Source organism: Mastigoproctus giganteus, chromosome 11 (assembly GCF_048544385.1).
Source record: "Mastigoproctus giganteus isolate SK-2022 chromosome 11, ASM4854438v1, whole genome shotgun sequence".
Classification (NCBI taxonomy): Eukaryota; Metazoa; Arthropoda; class Arachnida; order Uropygi; family Thelyphonidae; genus Mastigoproctus; species Mastigoproctus giganteus.
The window spans coordinates 110334517-110354136 of record NC_143585.1 but is presented as its reverse complement, the minus strand read 5'-3'; the positions used below and the strand labels follow the sequence as shown (position 1 = coordinate 110354136).

The 19620-nt window shown below is 37.0% G+C and overlaps 1 protein-coding gene across 2 annotated transcripts in view; it reads right to left on the bottom strand.

Annotated features, from left to right (window-relative positions):
* The window catches only part of Bub3 (mitotic checkpoint protein Bub3), a 76201-nt gene extending 58584 nt beyond the window's left edge, over positions 1–17617 (bottom strand). For both annotated transcript variants that reach the window (XM_090385449.1, XM_090385448.1), the window contains exons 1-2: positions 17567–17617; positions 248–464 (exon numbers count right to left, since the gene is read on the bottom strand). In XM_090385449.1, coding sequence (XP_090241575.1) covers positions 248–451 — 204 coding nt within the window. In that variant the 5' untranslated portion in view covers positions 452–464; positions 17567–17617. The remainder of the gene's footprint in view (positions 1–247; positions 465–17566) is intronic.
* Between the last annotated feature and the right edge of the window lie 2003 nt (positions 17618–19620).

Sequence of the window (19620 nt, the reverse complement as noted above, 5' to 3'; positions counted from 1 at the left end):
TTTATCACTAAAAGCTTAATAAACTATCTTAAACAAAAAAATCTACACTTGGTAAAAGAGTTTTTTTTAAAATTAAATCTTAATTTCAAAAAAATTAAGCAGTAATTGAGTACATAATACACATACAATATGCACCATCTCATAGATACTGTTAGACTGCTGCTGCAATAACTAGTGTAACAGCAAAGAATAAGAAAATTAAATGCCCAAAAATAAGAGATGTATAAAACATTAACTTTATATATACCTGAAATGAACAATCTAAAACAGGGGCTGAATGATTATATTTTAACCTCATTGTATTATTTGTTACATCAAAGAGACGAACAGTAGAATCCCATGATGATACGAGAAGAAACTGGTTAGAATTGAGACCAAATTTCACTGCCGACACACAATCGACCGGTGCATTTTCCAACTTAAATTCATTTGGACTATCAGAGAGCTTCATTTTCTCCTAAAATCTAAAATAAGGAAAACCAATTTGGTTTTAATATTAGCACATAAATTACTATATAAGAAAAAACTGAAATGTGTAAATAACTGTGAAACCTGTCTGTAGATTATTTCATAGCAATATGACAAAAAAACAGGCTTTTTTTTAGCAAAAAATTATTTATTAACTTATTTTTGTTGTCAATTTCAAAAAAATGAATCTCATATTTATTTCTTTATGTTAAGCTGTTCCATATATACACACAAGCAAGTTTATCAAGTCAGTTTGATAAATAATACTGTCATATAAATTTGAATAAACTATGATGCAAACATGCTCAAGAAAATTTGTGACCTAATGAGCTGCATACATGCTGAATATTAAAATACGAATGTTGAATTTAATGATTTAGCTCATCTATATGCTGCGTTATTAGGGAAAAAGGAACAGGGTTAGAAGTGCTTGCTAAGTGGTTGATTGTGCAAAAATACACTTTTTCAAATGAATTTGTTAAAGGAGTTAAGAAGCAAGGGAACACACTGATACAATTTCAGTGGACAGATAAAGAAACTTATTTGTTGCTGGTGTTGTCGTTGATATCACATTTAATCCAAAAAAAAAAAAAAAAAATCCATAATGAATAAAATCAAGAAACTTAACTGTTGCAGTTCATGAGGTGTTGCATGACTCATGAACTGCAATGGCATTAAGGTTCTTGACTACAGGCAGTAACTTAAGTTTTTGTTGTAGCAAAGGAGAAAAGGGCAGTGAAAGTAATTACTATGGTGGGGAAACATGCATTCAACAAGCAACATGTAATAAAATCTGCATAATATACATGTGTACTAAAATAAGTGTGAAAGCTGAGGTGTGCAGTTTTCTGCCACTGCTAAAAATTATCAAGCCAAACTTACTTGATGAAAAGACTGCCAAATGTATCCACAAGAATTCTCCAGGAGTTTAAACAAGATAAAATGAAATTTTTGGTGGCAAGAGCAATAATACTGTGATAAACGCAAAAATTATTTAAAACCTACAAAAAACTTAAAAGTAAATGATTAAAAAAATCAATTTGTTTGATTTTTTGTTTGTCGTTTGAATGCTAAATTAGGGAGGGCAGTGGGACAAAATATAGGTTGGTTCCACTGGCCTGATGATTGGATTCAGAAAGAATCCTGAAATATCACCACTGTTTTAAAAACTTAATGTGTAGCACTACTGGTACATTTATGACACCCATTATAAAAATATGGCAGCTAAATTAAACCTGTAGAAGATACCAGACAGGTAGCCAAACTATTTTAAGTGATAGGCTGCCTACATCATTGCTTTCCCTCTCCAACATAATAGTTCCTGACATTAGGGAGGGCAGTGTGGCAAAATATCAGCTGGTTTAAAATATCAGAGGGTCTAAAACGACACATCGCCCTTTTCTACACAGCTGTTTTCCTTTCGGCGATAAGATATGCTGCAGGGGTCTGGTACCACAGAGCTACCATAGTCAACAATCAAAAGAAACTCTTCATTCAACAAGCTATCCTGCTTACCATCACCAGAGTCTGCACGGTGAGCACCCCAGCTCTCCAGGTCCTAGCTGGGGTTCTCTCCCTGGATTATCAGATGTGGTATCTCCTACCATCTTTACATTATGAGATGTGGTATCTCCTAGACACTAGACATTATTAGATGTGGTATCTCCTACCATCTTTCCAAGGGAACCTCCATTATGGGATTTACAACAGAGCCTGCCAACAATCACAAGGCTGTAAAACAATACCTCCTTGCTCACCTATTGCAGGTCTGGCAAAACAGATGGAACACCACCACCAAAGGTCTTATAACAAGGAAATTTCTACCCAACATCAACTTCACCTACCTAAGAGCTCTAACCTGGTTCTCCCTGAGTTTGCAAGCCACCTTTTTACTGATTCAAGAAAAGCTAACCTCATTAGGCATAACAGATGACCCTCTCTGCCACTTTGGTCTTGATGATACATGGGAATATATGATGTATGTTTGCCCAGAATATGAGCATCTTTGATCCATACTCTATACCTGAATTATTAATCTTCTGCAACATCAGGAAGAAATCCTAATTCAAGATGAAAATAACTCCAAGTACTTTTCTGCCTTTGCACAGGAACTCTTTAGAAGGCAAAGAACAAAGAGGACCATTGTCAACCTATAACAACCACAACTTACCAATACTAGAACCTCACTGATTATGACTTGCCACTACACCCTGCCCTGGGGACACTTCTTGCCAGTTCCTATCAATATGAATTAATAACTTAAACATATGCATCAACTTGTGTATCAACCAATTATCCTCAGATAATGAGGATCCCCTGTATATGACTATTTGAACTGGAAAATTATGTAATAACTACATAGCTTTAAAATCAAATGAGCCCTCCCAGTATCAGAATAGTAAGATATATCATATCTTGTTATGCTGATATTCGTTTTTGATATACGAGACTGGTCTGTATGTCAAAAAGTGAAATGGCCAACCCACAGCCTGGATCTCAACCAACTAAACATCTGTGAGACAAATTAGTGAGCCAGATTAAGCTGCAATTAAAATGGCCTTGTTCCAAACTGGCTCCCTCAGCTGCTCTGTAGGAGGAATGGAAGTAAATTCTGGCTAGCACTTACCAGATGTTGAAAGAAAGTATGTCCAGGAAGGATGAAGCTGATATACAGTACAAAAATGTGGCCTTACTATGACAGTTGTGCCCCTGTATCCGCTGATTCGGTATCAAGCTGATACCGAATCAGCGGATACAGCGGTACCCGCAGTTAACCATGGAAAAAAAAACCAAAAAACTTAACACGTACCACTCACATGTCTAATACGATGCTTCCCTTTATTTTTTACGATGTCACGTATGGTTTGGTCACCAACATTATAATGGTTCTTTAGAGATTTAACGGATGCACCGTTTTCAAACTTTTGAATAATTTCAAGTTTTTGTTCATCCGGACGTCACCCTGATGTGTCCTTTTTGGCTAGCAGAAAGTTAATAGACTGGTATCTTGCTACCTGGGAGTCTAAAACGTTGATGGAACTGATATTCGGGTGACACTCAAGTCAAGTGGACCCAATTTCAGCAAAGTCTGAATGGTCTGTGACAGCCAAATCCTCTGCTTGCACCTTCACGATGGTGGGACTATTAGTAATCCTGGGTATAAACTCCATGCACAAGTACATGGTGGGTGACCACCCAGGTGTGAACCAACGTAACCAGGGGTCAAGGTGTGGCGTCCACACCACATGGAGGAACGCTGCCCCCTCTATGTTACCAGGCACTACTAGATGGTAGATGACTCTCATCAACCGTTGAAATACCACCACTTTGCTTATTGGAGGCTTGAAGTGGTCGAACCCATGTTTAGTCTCTAGAGCTAAGTTCCGGTCAACCCTTCCCTATCTCTTCCATCACGCAGTATGACTGATGACTTTTGAGGTTACGTCATGGCGAGATCCAATATTCCTTACATTTCGAGGGTACAGCTCTAAAACGGTGTTCGCAGGCCGGCTGCTAGTTAGTACACCGGACCGAACCTATTGGTAACTCTCTAGGAGGCTTCCGGATCAGCTAGTGTATAATCTTGCTACCTCTACTCTGCCAGATAGTGACTGGAGGGAGTCCGAGTAGTGTGTATGCAGGGAACATTGTCGAGGCCACGTTATGTCAAGGATCTGGGTATATTCTTACCACATGTAAGCCATATCCAAAAATTTCATTACTTCATACAGCATGTCCCACCCACTTTTTCTTACTATTGAATACACCATGAATTGTCAAACTAATAGAGCAAGCTTATCTGCAAAAAGATCTAAACCTCCCAAGGACTTCTTAATTCATTTCGCAAATATACGTGGTCTCAATTCTAATCTCAACGATGTCCATTTCCACTTGCAGTCTGCCAAACCCCATGTACTTTTTCTGACAGAATCTCAGTTATCGGTTGATTCAACTACTGCTCATCTCAGATGCCCAAATTATTCGCTGTATGATTCCTTTCGCCTCAAAGGTGGTACTTGTGCATATGTCCGTTCTGATATTCCCTCTCAGAGACTTGGCAATTTGGAATCTCCTCTCTTTGATCTTCTCTGGCTTAAAATCTCTCTACCTCACTGTGTCAAATTCATCTGTTGTCTTCTCCCAATTCCACTAATGGAGCTCTTTGACTTCCCCTCTTTGCAACTTGACTTTCTCCAGTCCAACATTCCTAACAGTGAGGTAATTTTCCTTGGTGATTTTAATGTTCACAACTCCAGCTGGCTTCCGTTTTCTAGTCACACCGACCCAGCTGGTCAAGATGCTGAGGCTTTTGCAATTACTAATGACCTTGCACAGATTGTTCATTTACCTACAAGAATACCAGACAATCCTAATCATACAGCCAATACGCTTGCTCTTTTTCTCACAAACAACCCTTCCAAGTACACGGTCGAAGTGAGAGGTCCTTTAGGCACTTCAGATCACAACTTGGTGATTGTCTCTTCTCAAATGGAACCTTTATCTCACGGCTATTCCCAACCTCGTGTTGTTTGACATTACAAGAATGCAAAATGGGATGACCTACTTCTTTTCTTCTTTTCCTTGGTCGGATTACTGTTTCAAAACTTCTGATGTCTACGTTTCCTCAGATCGTGTCAGTGAAATTATTCTTGCAGGAGGGGAATCCTTTATACCACTCTCCACTTTAAAATCTCTTCCTTTATCTAAACCTTGGTTTTCCAATAAATGTGCTAAGGCTGTCAAAGAGAAGAATGTTGCATATTGTAATTGGCTTGTTTCTAATTCTTCAGTTTCATTTTCTGCGTACACCAAAGCTCGCAACAATTGTAAAGCAATTATTAATCAGTCCAAACTAGAGTTTGAACAGGCTAAGAGTAGAAAACTTGCTTCTTGCCCTAATGGTAGCCAAGCATTCTGGTCTCTTGCCAAAGCTATTGGCCGCAACTTTTGCCCATCTCTGCTCCCACCTCTGTCCAAACCAGATGGTTCTGTTGTCACTATAGCCAAGGATAAAGCTGACCTGCTAGCATCCCATTTTTCTTCCAACTCACGTATTAATGATCTTGGTAAAACACCTATCACCATTCACAACACGCTCCATTCAATGCCTACTGTGGTCTTCCGTCAAAAGGATCTCAGAAAGATTTTGATGAATCGTGATGCTAAGAAAGCTCCAGGTCCTGATGGTATTTCTCCACTTGTTCTCAAAACCTGTGCTCCTGAACTTACTCCTATTTTTGCCGCCTTTTTTCACTTTCTTATTCAAAAGGTATTTTTCCTTCTGCTTGGAAATTTGCTCATATCCAGCCAGTTCCTAAAAAGGGTGACAAATCCCTCCCATCCAATTATCATCCCATTCCAATTACTTCTACTCTTTCTAAAGTAATGGAGAAATCAATTAACCGCCAACTCTTAAACTATCTAGAAACCTTCCGTCTGATCAACGATCGCCAGTATGGATTCCGCCAGTGTCGATCCACTGGTGATATTCTGGCTTATGTTACTCATTTATGGACTAATTCAATGGAAAGGTTCGGTGAAACACAAGTAGTTGCTCTTGACATCTCCAAGGTTTTCGATCATGTTTGGCATAAAGGTCTTCTAAACAAGCTTCCATCTTATGGTTTGCCAACTGTTTTTAGTAATTGGATATCGCGTTTTCTCTCTGATCGCTCACTGAGGGTGATGGTAGATGGCTCTCTGTCTTCTAACTTTTCCACTAATGCCGGTGTCCCCCAAGGTTCAGTTCTTTCCTCCACTCTTTTCCTCTTGTATATTAATGACCTTCTTCCATTGACTGGAAATCCTATCCATAGTTTTTCCGATGAGAGCACATTGCATTCCACTTTCCATTTTGAGAAACCATGTCCTGCTCAATCATCTTCAACTTCTCGAAAATTTGCTACCAATTCCTTAAATGCCAATCTTCAGGTAATTCTCCAGTGGGCCAAAGACAACTTAGTTGATTTCAACCCTTCTAAAACTCAGTTTTGTCTTATATCACGCAAAAAGGATTCTTCTGCTCCTACTTATCTTTAGTGACACTGATTTCTAGGCAAAATGATATCTCTTTTGGGGATTACCCTGACTTCTAATCTTTCTTGGCACAAGCACATTACAAATATTGCTTCCTCTGCATCTAAAAAACTTGGTTTTCTCTTTCGCTCTCGGTGTTACTTTTCTTCCAAACAGCTGCTCACTCTGTATAAATCGCAAATCCTCCCTGCCATGGAATATTGTTCCCACATCTGGGGTGGTGCCTCCAAAACCTCTCTCAGGCTTCTTGATTCCATTCAGAAGAGGGCAGTTAGGTCAATTAATGATTCATCTTTAACAAAGTCTCTCCACTCACTGTCTCATAGATGCACTGTTTCTGCTGCATGCCTCTTCTACAGATACTTCCATGGGCACTGTTCTTCTAAATTGGCTTTTACAATTCCCGCTCCCTCTTTCAAAAAAGTCCGAACACGTGCCGCCACCAGCCAACATCCATTTACTGTCCAACTTTTCATCTTCCTCGTTTATTCATTCAACTGCCGTTTTCTGGAACAACCTTCCTTCATACGTATTTCCTGAAAATTACAGTCTACAGAAGTTCAAGTCCAATGTCAACAAATATCTTCTCAACCTCCAACCCAAGCACGGTACTAAGTACTATAGGTTCTAATACCTCTCGTGTTTGACGTTTACATAAAAAAAAAAAAAAAAAATCCGACATCCCTGACATAAACAACAAAACAAAATTTGTCCTTTTGTGGTGCGACAGAATACAACAATCAACTAGCACTAAATCAAACTAAATATTTGGTCTCGTTTGTTTTGTTTTGAGTGATAAGTGTAAAGACAGCGGGGGTTGTAAGATAATAGGTACACTAATCTCCCAATGACGACTTATAATGCCAGTTCTTGTCGCTTATTTATGACTTGCAAAATATCTGTCTGTACCTCTTCTAGTTATTACTTGAATTTTATAATTTCTGTTTTTTTTTTTTTTTTTTTAATTTGGAGTCTTGAAGTGTCCCGGTAAATTGAAAGTCTGCTGTACTTCTTTATTACCGTATTTAATGTTGGCAATGTCTTACCATATTTTTAATTTATCAATTAAACTTTATTATATGTATGCATGTACAAGAAAATCATGTTATATAGGTGACTTCCCCCCCCCTCCGCTTAACGCTGATAATTCGTTCTGGAAAAACAAAGTGCTAAGTGAATCCAGGCTAAGCAAGTGCCGCATTCCCATAAGGTAACATATGTATTTGTGAGTTGCGGTCGGTGCCATAGGATATTTCCTAATCAATAATAAACGGCAGTGAAAAAGATGCACAAATATCAGTAAAAATATTAATATTCAAATATTTGTACATATAAAATATTCTGCATTACATACGTATATAATTATGTGGTAACTACTTACATAACAAAATTAAACTTAAAATTCCAATTAAAATCATGAATTTAATTGATTAATTTAATCATGAAAAATGTGTCGATTTTGGGTTGTACTTTGGCCCTCTTCCTGGTACACTAAAAGGGGTTTTAATTTTAAATCCCCCACAGCGTTACTACCCAACAATAAAGTCAACCAATCCTTTGCTGCTTTGAAACCTGGCATGTTTTTTTCTTCTTTCAATATGAAACTTCTTTTAGGCATTTGTTTCCACAAAAGTCCTGCTTCATCTATGTTAAAAACTTGTTGAGAAGTACAGTATAACACATAATATCCCTCTTCAATAATTTTAACAAGTTCTTTTTGAAAGTTTCAGCTCCTTGATCTGCACTTGTGGCTTCTCCCTGGATTTTAAATCTATTCAACCAGTCCTTACTAGTTTTAAATGGTTCCACTTTTTTTTTTTTTTAGGTGAGTTTTCTTAAGATCATCATATAGGCTAATCTCAACCTCTTTTTTTTTTCTTTTCTTTTTTTTCTAATATTTAACTTAACTGAATTCTGCATTGGATATTAACTTCAATAAAATTAGTTAAAGTCTCTCCATTTCAACTGTAATAGCCGGCCTAGCCCTAGTTGCTTGCAGTAGAACACCTGTCTTTCCTGCTGATAAAATTAATTCTTTATTTTTTATAATTGTTCTTACAGTTAAACTTGCCAGTCCTAAATCATGGCACACATCCGCTTGTCATTGACTGGAATCGATTTGCTTAAAAACGTCTAATTGAATTTTCAAATTCAGTCTTTTTCTTACATGTGTAGTCTTCGTACTGCGTCCAGACATTGCTTTTTCATTCTTATCTGCCATTATTAACTCTTCGAAAATGTAACTGCATTGGTTGCATTAATTATGATACAACATTCGAGTAAACTGTCTGTTAGGCACAATGTCTAATGCTGTACTGAGTGATGACTAGACTTTGGATAAATGCATATAATGCAAATATTAAAAGCAATATACTCGGTCATTTTTTCAAATGTTGATCTCGGAACTACGTAACAAGTCACTGTACTGCAATTAAATTAGCGTGCGAGAAATTTTCACTGAGCATGGGAAACGTTTTAATGCTGTTTTGCTATTCATTTTCAAGCTATCGACTCCATCAAATGAAACGATTTCGTTAAATATGCCAAAAATGCAATCTGTAAAAGAGCATTATAGTGATTTGTGACAACATTATAGCAAATCAGCATAAAGCGAACTGCGTTATAACAAGGGCCTGCTGTATATGGGGTCAGCAGGTGTCCGCTTATATCCGCAGTTTCAGCCATCCACGGTAAGTCTTGGAACATATCCCCCGCGGATACGGGGGTCTTATTGTATTAAGTTTTTGAATTAAAAGCCTTGCTGCAACTGCCTGTGTCTGAATACTTCTGGTTACAGTGCATAGAATCCTTGAAGCATGATGCTATTAGGAAGTGACAGTCACTGCAACTGCTCAAGCTGCCATCCTAATGGCATCACGCTGCCAAGACTCTATGCCATGTAACCAGATGTATTCAGACACAGGCAATTTCAGAAAAGCTTTTGAAATTATCATTCTTGACATTTACAAGGTTTTTTGTTTGTTTGTTTTGTTATTTGGTTTTTAGGAGCATTAGCAACTAAGGCCATATTGCTCCGGGGATATGCGATGGTCATTCCCTGATCTATTTACAAGGTTCTAGTCACTGCAACTCAGTTTCTGATTTTCTTCATGATAAACATCTACCACTGCAAATTATTCCAAATTTCCTAGATCCAGACTGTCCAACATTGCATTCTAGAGGGAGGGAGAAAAAGTATCGCAGAATTTAAGCTTCAGTTTTGATAACATCAGTCTTGGAACTCCCTCTACTGTCATTTGAAAAGTCAATGTCATTGAAAAATGCAGTTACCAGTCCATGAACAAAGAGATATGGGGAAGAACAAGTATAACCTTATTTAAAATCTGAGGGGAAAAAAACTGCATAACGATAATTTTATTTTCCCCCATTTGATACACCCTGCAACAAATATTTAATAAACCACATAATATCCTGGCCTACGTCTTGCCCAATGCAGTATCATTCACGTGTTTCGCTAATGTTTTTATAATTTTTGTTACAGTTAATGATTTTCAAATTGCCTTCTTAAAAACAAATTACATTCTGAATTACAATATGTATCAACAAATCAGTAAACTGTTCTGTGTGCTTCAAACTTCCTAACTTGAATTTAAGAAGGTTATCATAACTAAAGTAGCCATGCATTAAAATGTGTTTCAAGGTAATGGTATTAAAATATATAAGAACAACAAGTTCAATTTGTTTCACGTTATAAATAATTAAACTGAATGAAGAAGCTTACCTCAATATTTTCTTACAAAACAATTGTATTCTGATTCGCACTATATTACTAAAGTTAAAATTTTATATATTACTTAAATGAATCTTTTCAGCACTCGAAAGAAAGTGATGATCCAAAATATCATCAATGGAAGACCCCAATCTCAACATTCAGAACTATAATAAATCATCCCAAATGATTTATTATAGTTCTGAATGTGAGTGTAAAAAAAAGACACTGGCACTATAAAATAAAATATAAAGAACAAATAAAATTGTGAAAAAAATATGCTATCCTTAAAGTTCACAAAGCTTTTTCAACTTGGGTGTCATGTTCACAGGCAGTATAGAAGCATAACGTGTGATATTTAAAAGTGATTAACTAGTTCCCTGAAGCATGCATATAAATGATCATAAGTCCGAAGTGAGAAAATGGTGACAAACATTAATCGAGTTTCCATGAAGTTTCATTCCAAGGGCTATAAGTAACTTTGTGTAATTGTGTTGACAAAAACAACTGAAACAAAAACAAAGAAAAGTGTATCCTTCAGTAATTGCATATGCTAATTCAGGCACAGCAGAATGTGAAGCTAGAACTGATGCAGAATGCTGCTTAACCTTTTGTTCTAAAGTACATTTGAGCCCTGATATGAAGAATCACAATCCATGCATGAAATATTGTAAACAGATCACTTGTTTATAGTGAATTATGACCACCATGTTTGTTTAAAACAGCATGTAACTTCCATGTCGGTTTAAAAACAATTCTGTATTCTGTGTTCATAAAAAGTTTCTTTAACTGGACATACCACTGTTCTATGTATGGAAGTGAAACAAAGTATTTTTTTTTGCAATATTGTTATTTGTAGAAGTATTATTCTGTAAAAGGTCTATTACTTGGTCATTTAATCACAGAATACAAGGGTTTCATAAGAAAATATTGAAGTAAGCCTCTTCATTCAGTTTAATTAAAATGTGTTTCAGAAAACTAATACTCTGTTACATAAAAATAAATAGGTAGTAAAAAAAAAAATAATAAGTAAAAAAATAAAAATAAATAAATAAATATATGTAGTCAAGTATATAGCTTATCAAATATTTGTCAGGGTATATAAAATCAGAAGAGTAAAATTACTCTTATGTTTAACCCTTTGGGTAAATGCACTATTATACTTATCACCACATTCGTCACTTTTTTTTTTTTTTTGTCCTCGCCTTTTTCCCATTATATGTATGAGGTCAGCATTTTTACTGTTTTGGCATGAAATACGGCCGGATGCCCTTCCTGATGCCAACCCTCACCCTTTATCCAGGCTGGGGATATGCAGGTGGTCATTACCTGACCTTCCGCATCCTCCGTATTTGGTGGTCACGGGCTCGAACCCCGGTCTAATCAAGAAGCGTGTGCTATGCACTGCTGCTCCTGCCCACCTGGCTACGGAGGCGCCTTCACCACGTTCATCACTAATAACCTAAACTCAACAACACTCAAGTATTAAATTCAACAGGTTGCATACTGTGTGAATAGCTGAGCTGATAAAATTTTACAGGCAAGTGCTGTCACCGTTGACTATCTAAATAAAAATATAATATCAATAATAATTTTTTTATGCTCTATGTATATGCAAATTTCTGAAAAACTTTATAACCGTTTGAATGTGGTAGATCAGCCAATTTATTTATATTTCTACTAAAATGTTTTGTGTGTGGGTGTGTGTCAGAAACATTAAGACTGAATCTGATGGCAAATATTTTCATGTTTCCTTTGATGAACTGGAGGTAAGCAGTAATAGGTTACTCCCACAATTCTGAGGTCCAATTATAACAATGGATTGCAGCAAACCATAAAGAAAGTGAGAATGACAGTAGCTTTGTGCAGGCGAAGTTTTTGCTGCTTCTGGAATAGAGAAGTTTTTTCTGTTTTATTAGCTTAAACTGGCATATTAACTTATTTTCTAGAGTAGCTTTCTAAGTTTAATTTAGTCTAAGTTTAACTTAAATAGAGATTTTTGTGGGTATGTATTACTTAGTATCGGTAAGGGTATCAAATCCACGTGTTACAAGTTGCAGCTCCACTGAACGAGAAGTTTTTTAGCCATATTTAGCCGCTTTACTGACCAATTGTTATATCAAATTATTTTCTATAAGTAGCTTATAGACCTAGTCAGCATCTTTAGTTTATTCTAAATTGAGACAGTGAGATTCGGAAGTTAATTAATACTTAAGTGTCCATAGATTTACCCGTTCATAACTTTCCGCCATTGTTATATGATACAACGTTATATCCCGAACTAGATAGTGTAAGTTTAAGTTTAGTGAAAGGGTGCAAGAATAGTAAGCTTAGTATAGTATAGTATAGTATATAACATACTGTCAATGAATCAGTAAAATCTATTAATCTTGTTAAACTTCACTGTCAATTAAATTGTACTTTTTAACTAAATACATATAATGACTTAGATTACAAACGTAACATAATTAATTAATACATAACTTGATACGGAAGTTATATAAACAGAACTTGTAGATAATACTCGATACTGAAAAATATATATAGCATTATAACTGTGTTGGAATACAAGTTTAGGGTTATAATTTTGTACTGAAATTGAAATTTTATTGAAATTAAATCGAAATCATGACTCAGACCAGAGCAGCAAAGCAAAAGGCTCAAGCTAATGGGAGTGCTATGGCTCAGGGGAAAACTGAGGGGGGCAGTTGCCCTCTGAATCACAGCATTTTAAAATGCAATGCTTGCATGATGTTTTTGAAGCAATCGGGTATGGGACGTGATATTGCCATGGGGGATGTCTTTGTGTGTGTGTGCAATGTAAGGAGTGTAAGGAAATCAAGCAACAACTCAGCGTTGTTATGGGCCTATATGAGAGCTTGAGGGACAGGGTGGATGCCCTCGAAGGCTCTAAATTGAGAGGCCCATCAAGCTCTCAGCTGCCCACGTCAACGCCAGAGCTTGCACTTGGTCATCACGCAACACAGCAACAACCCCCAAGGCATAATGCGCTGGTCCCACAGGAACTAGTAGTTGTTGGTGGCTCTATTGTCAGGGAAATGGGGAACATGCTTTGTAAAAAGGATAGGTGGAACAGGACCAGGGTATGTCTACCAGGGGCAAAGGTTGATGACATTGTAGAGTGGATATCATTTTTTAAGGGCACAAAAGGTGAAATAGTTATACACGTTGGCACTAATGATATTAAGAGTAGGAGATTAGCAGAATTACTTAACAAGTACAGGTCACTGTTGAAAAAAGCCATGAATTAGGGTTGAATTTGAAAGTGTCTGCAATTCTGCCCAGACACGATAGGAGGGAGTATATGATGAGAGCCTTGTAAATCAATTCGGCCCTAGAAAGATTGTGCAAGGCTCAAGGGATAGAATTTTTTTTTCAGCCTGGTCTGTACTTGTTAACAGGAGAGACTGCTTCTACAGGGATGGGATACACTTAAATAGAAAGGGTGCAAAAATATTTGCTGATGCTATCGAGGCAGTGTTAGGTGGGTCGGAAAACTGCTAGCTTGGGGGGATACAAGGATAATAGATTAACAATAGACAGTGGCAGAGGTGAAAGTGATTCTTGCACTGCTTCTATTGGAATGAGAAGCAGCCTGGAAAACAAGATGCAGGATATTTCAGAGACTGCTGGAAGTCATTGCGGTACAAGTAAACACATGGGCTGTGTTAGGGTAGCTAAGAATAGGAACAGGTGCATGTATACTTGTGTGTACACCAATGCTAGGAGTTTGGTAAATAAATTTGATGAATTTGAGGTATTGCTCAAAACATCAAAGGCAGATATTGTTGGGATAACAGAGACGTGGTGTCACACAGATATAAGGAATGCAGGATTGGAATTTGGGGAGTATAATGTGTACAGAAAGGATAGACAAGATAGGAAGTGGGGGGGAGGGGTTACTATTAGTTAAGAAACACAAAATCCAAGGAAGTGAAGCCAGTCGACATCGCTGTACAGTGCAGTGTCGAGTCAGTTTGGTGTGACGTAAGCATTGGGAGATCAAAATTGAGAGTAGGAGTGTGCTATAGGCCTAATGACTCTGATGAGTATAATAAGAAACTGTACAGGGAAATAAGAGTGGGCCAGTAAATCAGAGAGTTTTATAACGGGGGATTTTAATTTCCCTGATATTGACTGGAATTTGGGGGTTGGTCACTCACACACTAGCAAGGCTTTTGTGGATTTATTGGATGATTGTTTTCTACATCAACATGTTTGGGAGGATACTAGAGGGAGCAATACTCCTGATCTGATTATCAGTAGTGATTCTTCGTGCATTAAGAATCTGTAGATAAAGGAACCACTAGGTGGCAGTGATCACAGTGTGCTGAAGTGGGATTTACTCAAAGAGGTAACTACCATCAGGGGTAAAGGGAAGGGTTTTTGCTTTCGTAAAGGCAACTACGATGGTCTGAGACAGTATTTAAATTCTATACAGTGGGATCAACTGATGATGTTACCAACTGCAAATTCAAAATGGGAAGTATTCAAAGAACTTATCTTGGAAGCTACTAGGCTTTACATACCAACTAAGAAATATTGTTCAAGGTTTAGGCCTAAATGGATGTCAGATGAACTAATGAGACATATGGCAGAGAAGAAAATGCATGGAATAGATATAAATTAATGGGTGACATGGAAGCCTATGATAGATATATGCTGGTCTGTAACCAAGTCACAAAGGAGATTAGGCAGGCAAGGGCAGATTATGAGAAATCCTTGGCAAAGGACGCAAAGAATAACAGAAAAGAGTTCTTTACGTATGTAAACGCTAGAAGGAAAGGGATGAATCAGATTGGTCCACTGGATATTGATGGTTCAACAGTTGAGGATCCTGCTCAGGTGGCTAACAAACTAAACTAGTATTTTGCATCTACATTCACACATGAGGAGTTATTCAGGAAGGGGAATGCCAGAGGTGAAGTAAACTCTGGCAGTGAGCTAGATGATTTTGTAATAACTGAGAGGAAAGTGGAGGAGAAATTGTTGAGGATAAACATAAAAAAGGCACCCGGGGTAGATGGGATCTATCCAGTTACATTAAAGGAGGCAGCAAAGGAAGTAAGCAAACCCTTAATTATGACAGCTTCTTTGGACTCAGGGGAGGTACCCATAGACTGGAGATGTGCAAATGTGACCCCAATTCACAAAGGAGGATCAAAGGCTGACCCAAGTAATTATAGACCTGTGAGTTTAACTTCTATTCCAGGAAAATTAATGGAGGCATTGGTTAAAGATGGACTGTAGGATCATCTAGACAAGACTTCAGTTATAACTCGGACACAGCATGATTTTGTTAAGGGAAAATCTTGCCTGACCAATTTGATTGGATACTATGATGCAGTCACAAAAGAACTGGATGCAGGGAATAACTTTGATATTATATATTTGGATCTTAGAAAGGCTTTTGATACTGTTGCACATGGAAGACTGCTGAACAAATTGGAGCAGTGTGGCATTGGAGGCAAATTGCTGCTATGGATAAAGTGATGGTTGAGGGGAAGAAGACAGAGAGTGGTAATCAATGGACACTGCTCATCCTGGACTAATGTTATTAGTGGAGTCCCTCAGGGTTCAGTGTTGGGTCCATTGTTGTTTTCTGTATTTATAAATGATATTGATTATAAATGATACTGATGATGGTATATCAAGCTTAATGTAAAAGTTTGCAGATGATACAAAGGTTGGCAGGGTTGTTAAGGACACTACTGATGCTATGCTGCTGCAACAGGATCTGGAAAAGTTGAGCAGATGGGCTGAGAGGTGGCAAATGAAGTTCAACATTGACAAATGTAAAGTATTACATATGAGAAACAGCAACCCCAGAGCAACGTATCAACTCTGTGGTACTACACTGACAGTGGTAGAGAATGAAAAGGACCTGCGGGTAATTGTGCAGGCAGATATGAAGTTCTCTGAGCAGTACAGACGGGCTGCAAGAGTAGCTTATGGTGTCTTGTCAATGATATACAGGAATTTTTCTAGCAGGGATAAGGAGGTGATTATTCCCTTGTATAAGGCTGTTGTTGTTATTATTTGGTTTTTTTTTAGGAGCATTAGCAACTAAGGCCATATTGATCCGGGAATATGCGGTGGTCATTCCCTGACCTTTCCGCATCCTCCGTATTTGGTGGTTACGGGCTTGAACCCCGGTCTAACCAAGAAGCGTGTGCTGTGCACTGCAGCTCCTGCCCACCTGGCTACGGAGCCACCCCCTTGTATAAAGCAATGGTCAGGCCACACCTTGAGTACTGTATACAGGTCTGGAGGTCTCATTTCAAGAAAGATATAGACCTGCTGGAACGAGTACAGAGAAGGGCAACAAGATTAGTGAATGGAACAAAGAGTTGCTCTTACGAAGAAAGGCTTAAGTTTTGTAAATCACAGTGTCTGGAGACTAGGCACTGGAGAGGTGATCTGATAGAGGTGTATAAAGCCTTGAATGGTTTGAGCATGCTCAATGCCGATGGGATTCTTCCTCTTGCTCAGAATAATCACCTGAGAGGGCAAAAATTCAGATTGAGGAAAGACAGATGTAGGATAGATGTGCGGAAATTTGCCTTTAGCCAGCAGGTAGTTGGTTGGTGGAACAGACTTCCATCCCTTGTTGTGGAAGTTGATAGCCTAAATAAATTTAAGGCTCAGCTGGACAGGTATTTCGAACGAGCGGAGGGGTGAAATGGAAGTGGTTTTTTTTTTTTTTTTTTTGGCTGATGCTGCATAACCTTGCTTTCTTGCATCATATGCCTCTACTAATATTAATACTAATACTAAATGGAGTGGAAACATAAAATGAAATGGGGAACATCTGAGATTGTTCTTAAAACACACAAACATGATAAAATTAATTTATGCGTTAGGGAAATACACCCCCATCCTCTATATTTCCAAGAGATACATTCCTGGAATGTATCGGAAATAATGATATTTGGAAATGGGCTTAAATGTATCTTTCTAATGAATTACATAACATATACAGTGGTGGTGGTGAACCTTTAACAAAATTTGTTTCAAAATAAAATGCATCTGATATGATATAATTAGAATCCCTAATGATAATCAGGCTCCCAACAATCTTTCATTAAGTATGGAACTTCCACTTCTCTTCGATGTTACTAGTTTGTTGTGGTTGCATTTGCTATTTGTGAGCAAGATTAATGACTAATTAATAATTAGCAACAGAGAAATCAAAAAGAGTTCCTTGGTCTCCAGTTCTTATCATTAGGCTGATATAATGCATATCCTGGATATCACAAACCACTAACAGCTTTCACAGTGGCTGTAAACAATATTAATATAATTGGTTACCTATGATTTACTCCATGGTCTTCTGTGAATTTCAGAAGCTTTTCTAACATCTGAGTCACAAATAACCTGAAACTAATACCATTAATATTAGTAACAGGTGTACTACAGAAAAACTTAAAGAAATTTGAAACCACACTTACCCCATTATCACTAACACAGACAGGGGAAACACACAACTATAGCCAATAACAACAAAAGCACACAGGACTTCCAACAGCACATACATTAAAAATCTTAAATACTATCCCAAAGTGGGACCAACACTTTGTTTCATTTTTAAGTGGTCAGTATGAAATCAATTACTGAGAAAGTATGACCATCCCAGACTTAAAACATTATTAAATGGGGTATAATTGATGAGAATTGCAGATATCTTCCTCCTGTAATTTAATATAATCACACACTTCTGAGGTAATAAAGGGCTGGTGGACTGTCAGAATTCCAGAATAATTTCATGTGTAAGGTTTCAGAAATAAGAAATTTATAGAAATTTAACTGATAATTTAAGATAAAGATGTTATGAAATTTGGAATCATGACTAAAGGATATGGCATGCTGACTATGCTATGAAGCCCACAAGCAGCCAGCTTCTACTGACTTTCTACGATCATGTGTGATTATTAAGGGTGCAGTGAGCTGAACATTGGTATGTGGAGTGCAGATTGGAGCATACAATATGATATACTACACTGTGTTGGTTAACACGATTTCTCTATATGATAAATCAGAAGTACTGAAAATAATTTCCCTAATTTCAGCATGGATCTATATGTAACAGTAATGTCAGTATTACAGAATAAGGAATTTGACGTATTAAACCATGTAAGCATGACCAATAGAAATACTATATATCTTTTTCTGAACTGAATTTGTTTCCATGGATAGGGATGGATATTTATCCAATGTTATTCTTAATGGAATTTATTAACGAATAAGGGTAGCCATGTTGTAGAAATTTCTACACAAGTTTATTAAATTTATTCATTTCTGGCTTCCTGTGGTGTACTAAATTTCGCTGAACTAATCCAGAGGTAGTATTCAGTTCAGAAAAAAATATACAGTATGTCTATTGGTCATGCTTACATGTTTTCAGCTGACCCTTAAAAATAATATTCCCCTGTTAATAGTTAATCAACAATTAAAAATCTGAAATTTTCTCTGCCTTCTAAATATAGTCAAACTTTTACTGCAATAGTTTATGAAGTGATTTTCTTATGGTTTTCATACAAAAACTGCATGTGAGAAACAGTCAGGTGACCCATCACCATTTGGCTTTTTGCTTGAAGAACAGTGTGGTACCAGATAAGTGCTAACAATGTATTTAAAGTTTCATGTTACTTGTTTTGCCTCTCCTAACAGTTCAATAAACATCTATTGTCTTATCTAGTTGTTTTTAAAAGATTTATTATTTTCACAGGTTGAAAGAGGATAACATGAAAACTGATATTCTCTCCAAATGGCCGCTACTCTGGGGGAAGCAAAATACATAGTTTCGAATTTCACAAGCTGTAAAGTAAACGAAATTTGAAATAAACCTGAAAGCAGAAGTAACTAACAGTACTGAATATAACTTTTTAAATAATATTTATATGCATAAGAAGAAATATATGCACATTTGAAATTTCACACACAGCCTTTTAAATTGCATAATGGAGGAAGAATAACAAACTGATGTTTCTATTTTATGCCTAAAAATGTTTTTTTTTTTTATATTTTCAGTAGAATTGTTTTTTTTTTTTTTTTTTTGAAAATAGAGGGTGGAAAAATCCATAGCATACAAGGCAAACTGAAGTTCATACAAATAAGCCTGATATACGGTGGTTTGTCTTAAAGATTCAGCCATGTAGTACTGATGCTGGAAAAATTCCTATATACCATTGACAACACCCCACAGGCTACCCTTGCAGCCTGTCTGCACTGTTCACAAAACTTCATATCTGACTGAACAATTGCCCTTAGGTCTTTTTCGCATAGAATTTGTATAGTTCTTTGAATTAATTCAAACTATCCACTTCCACAACAATGGATGATAGCTTGTTCTAGCAATCAACCAC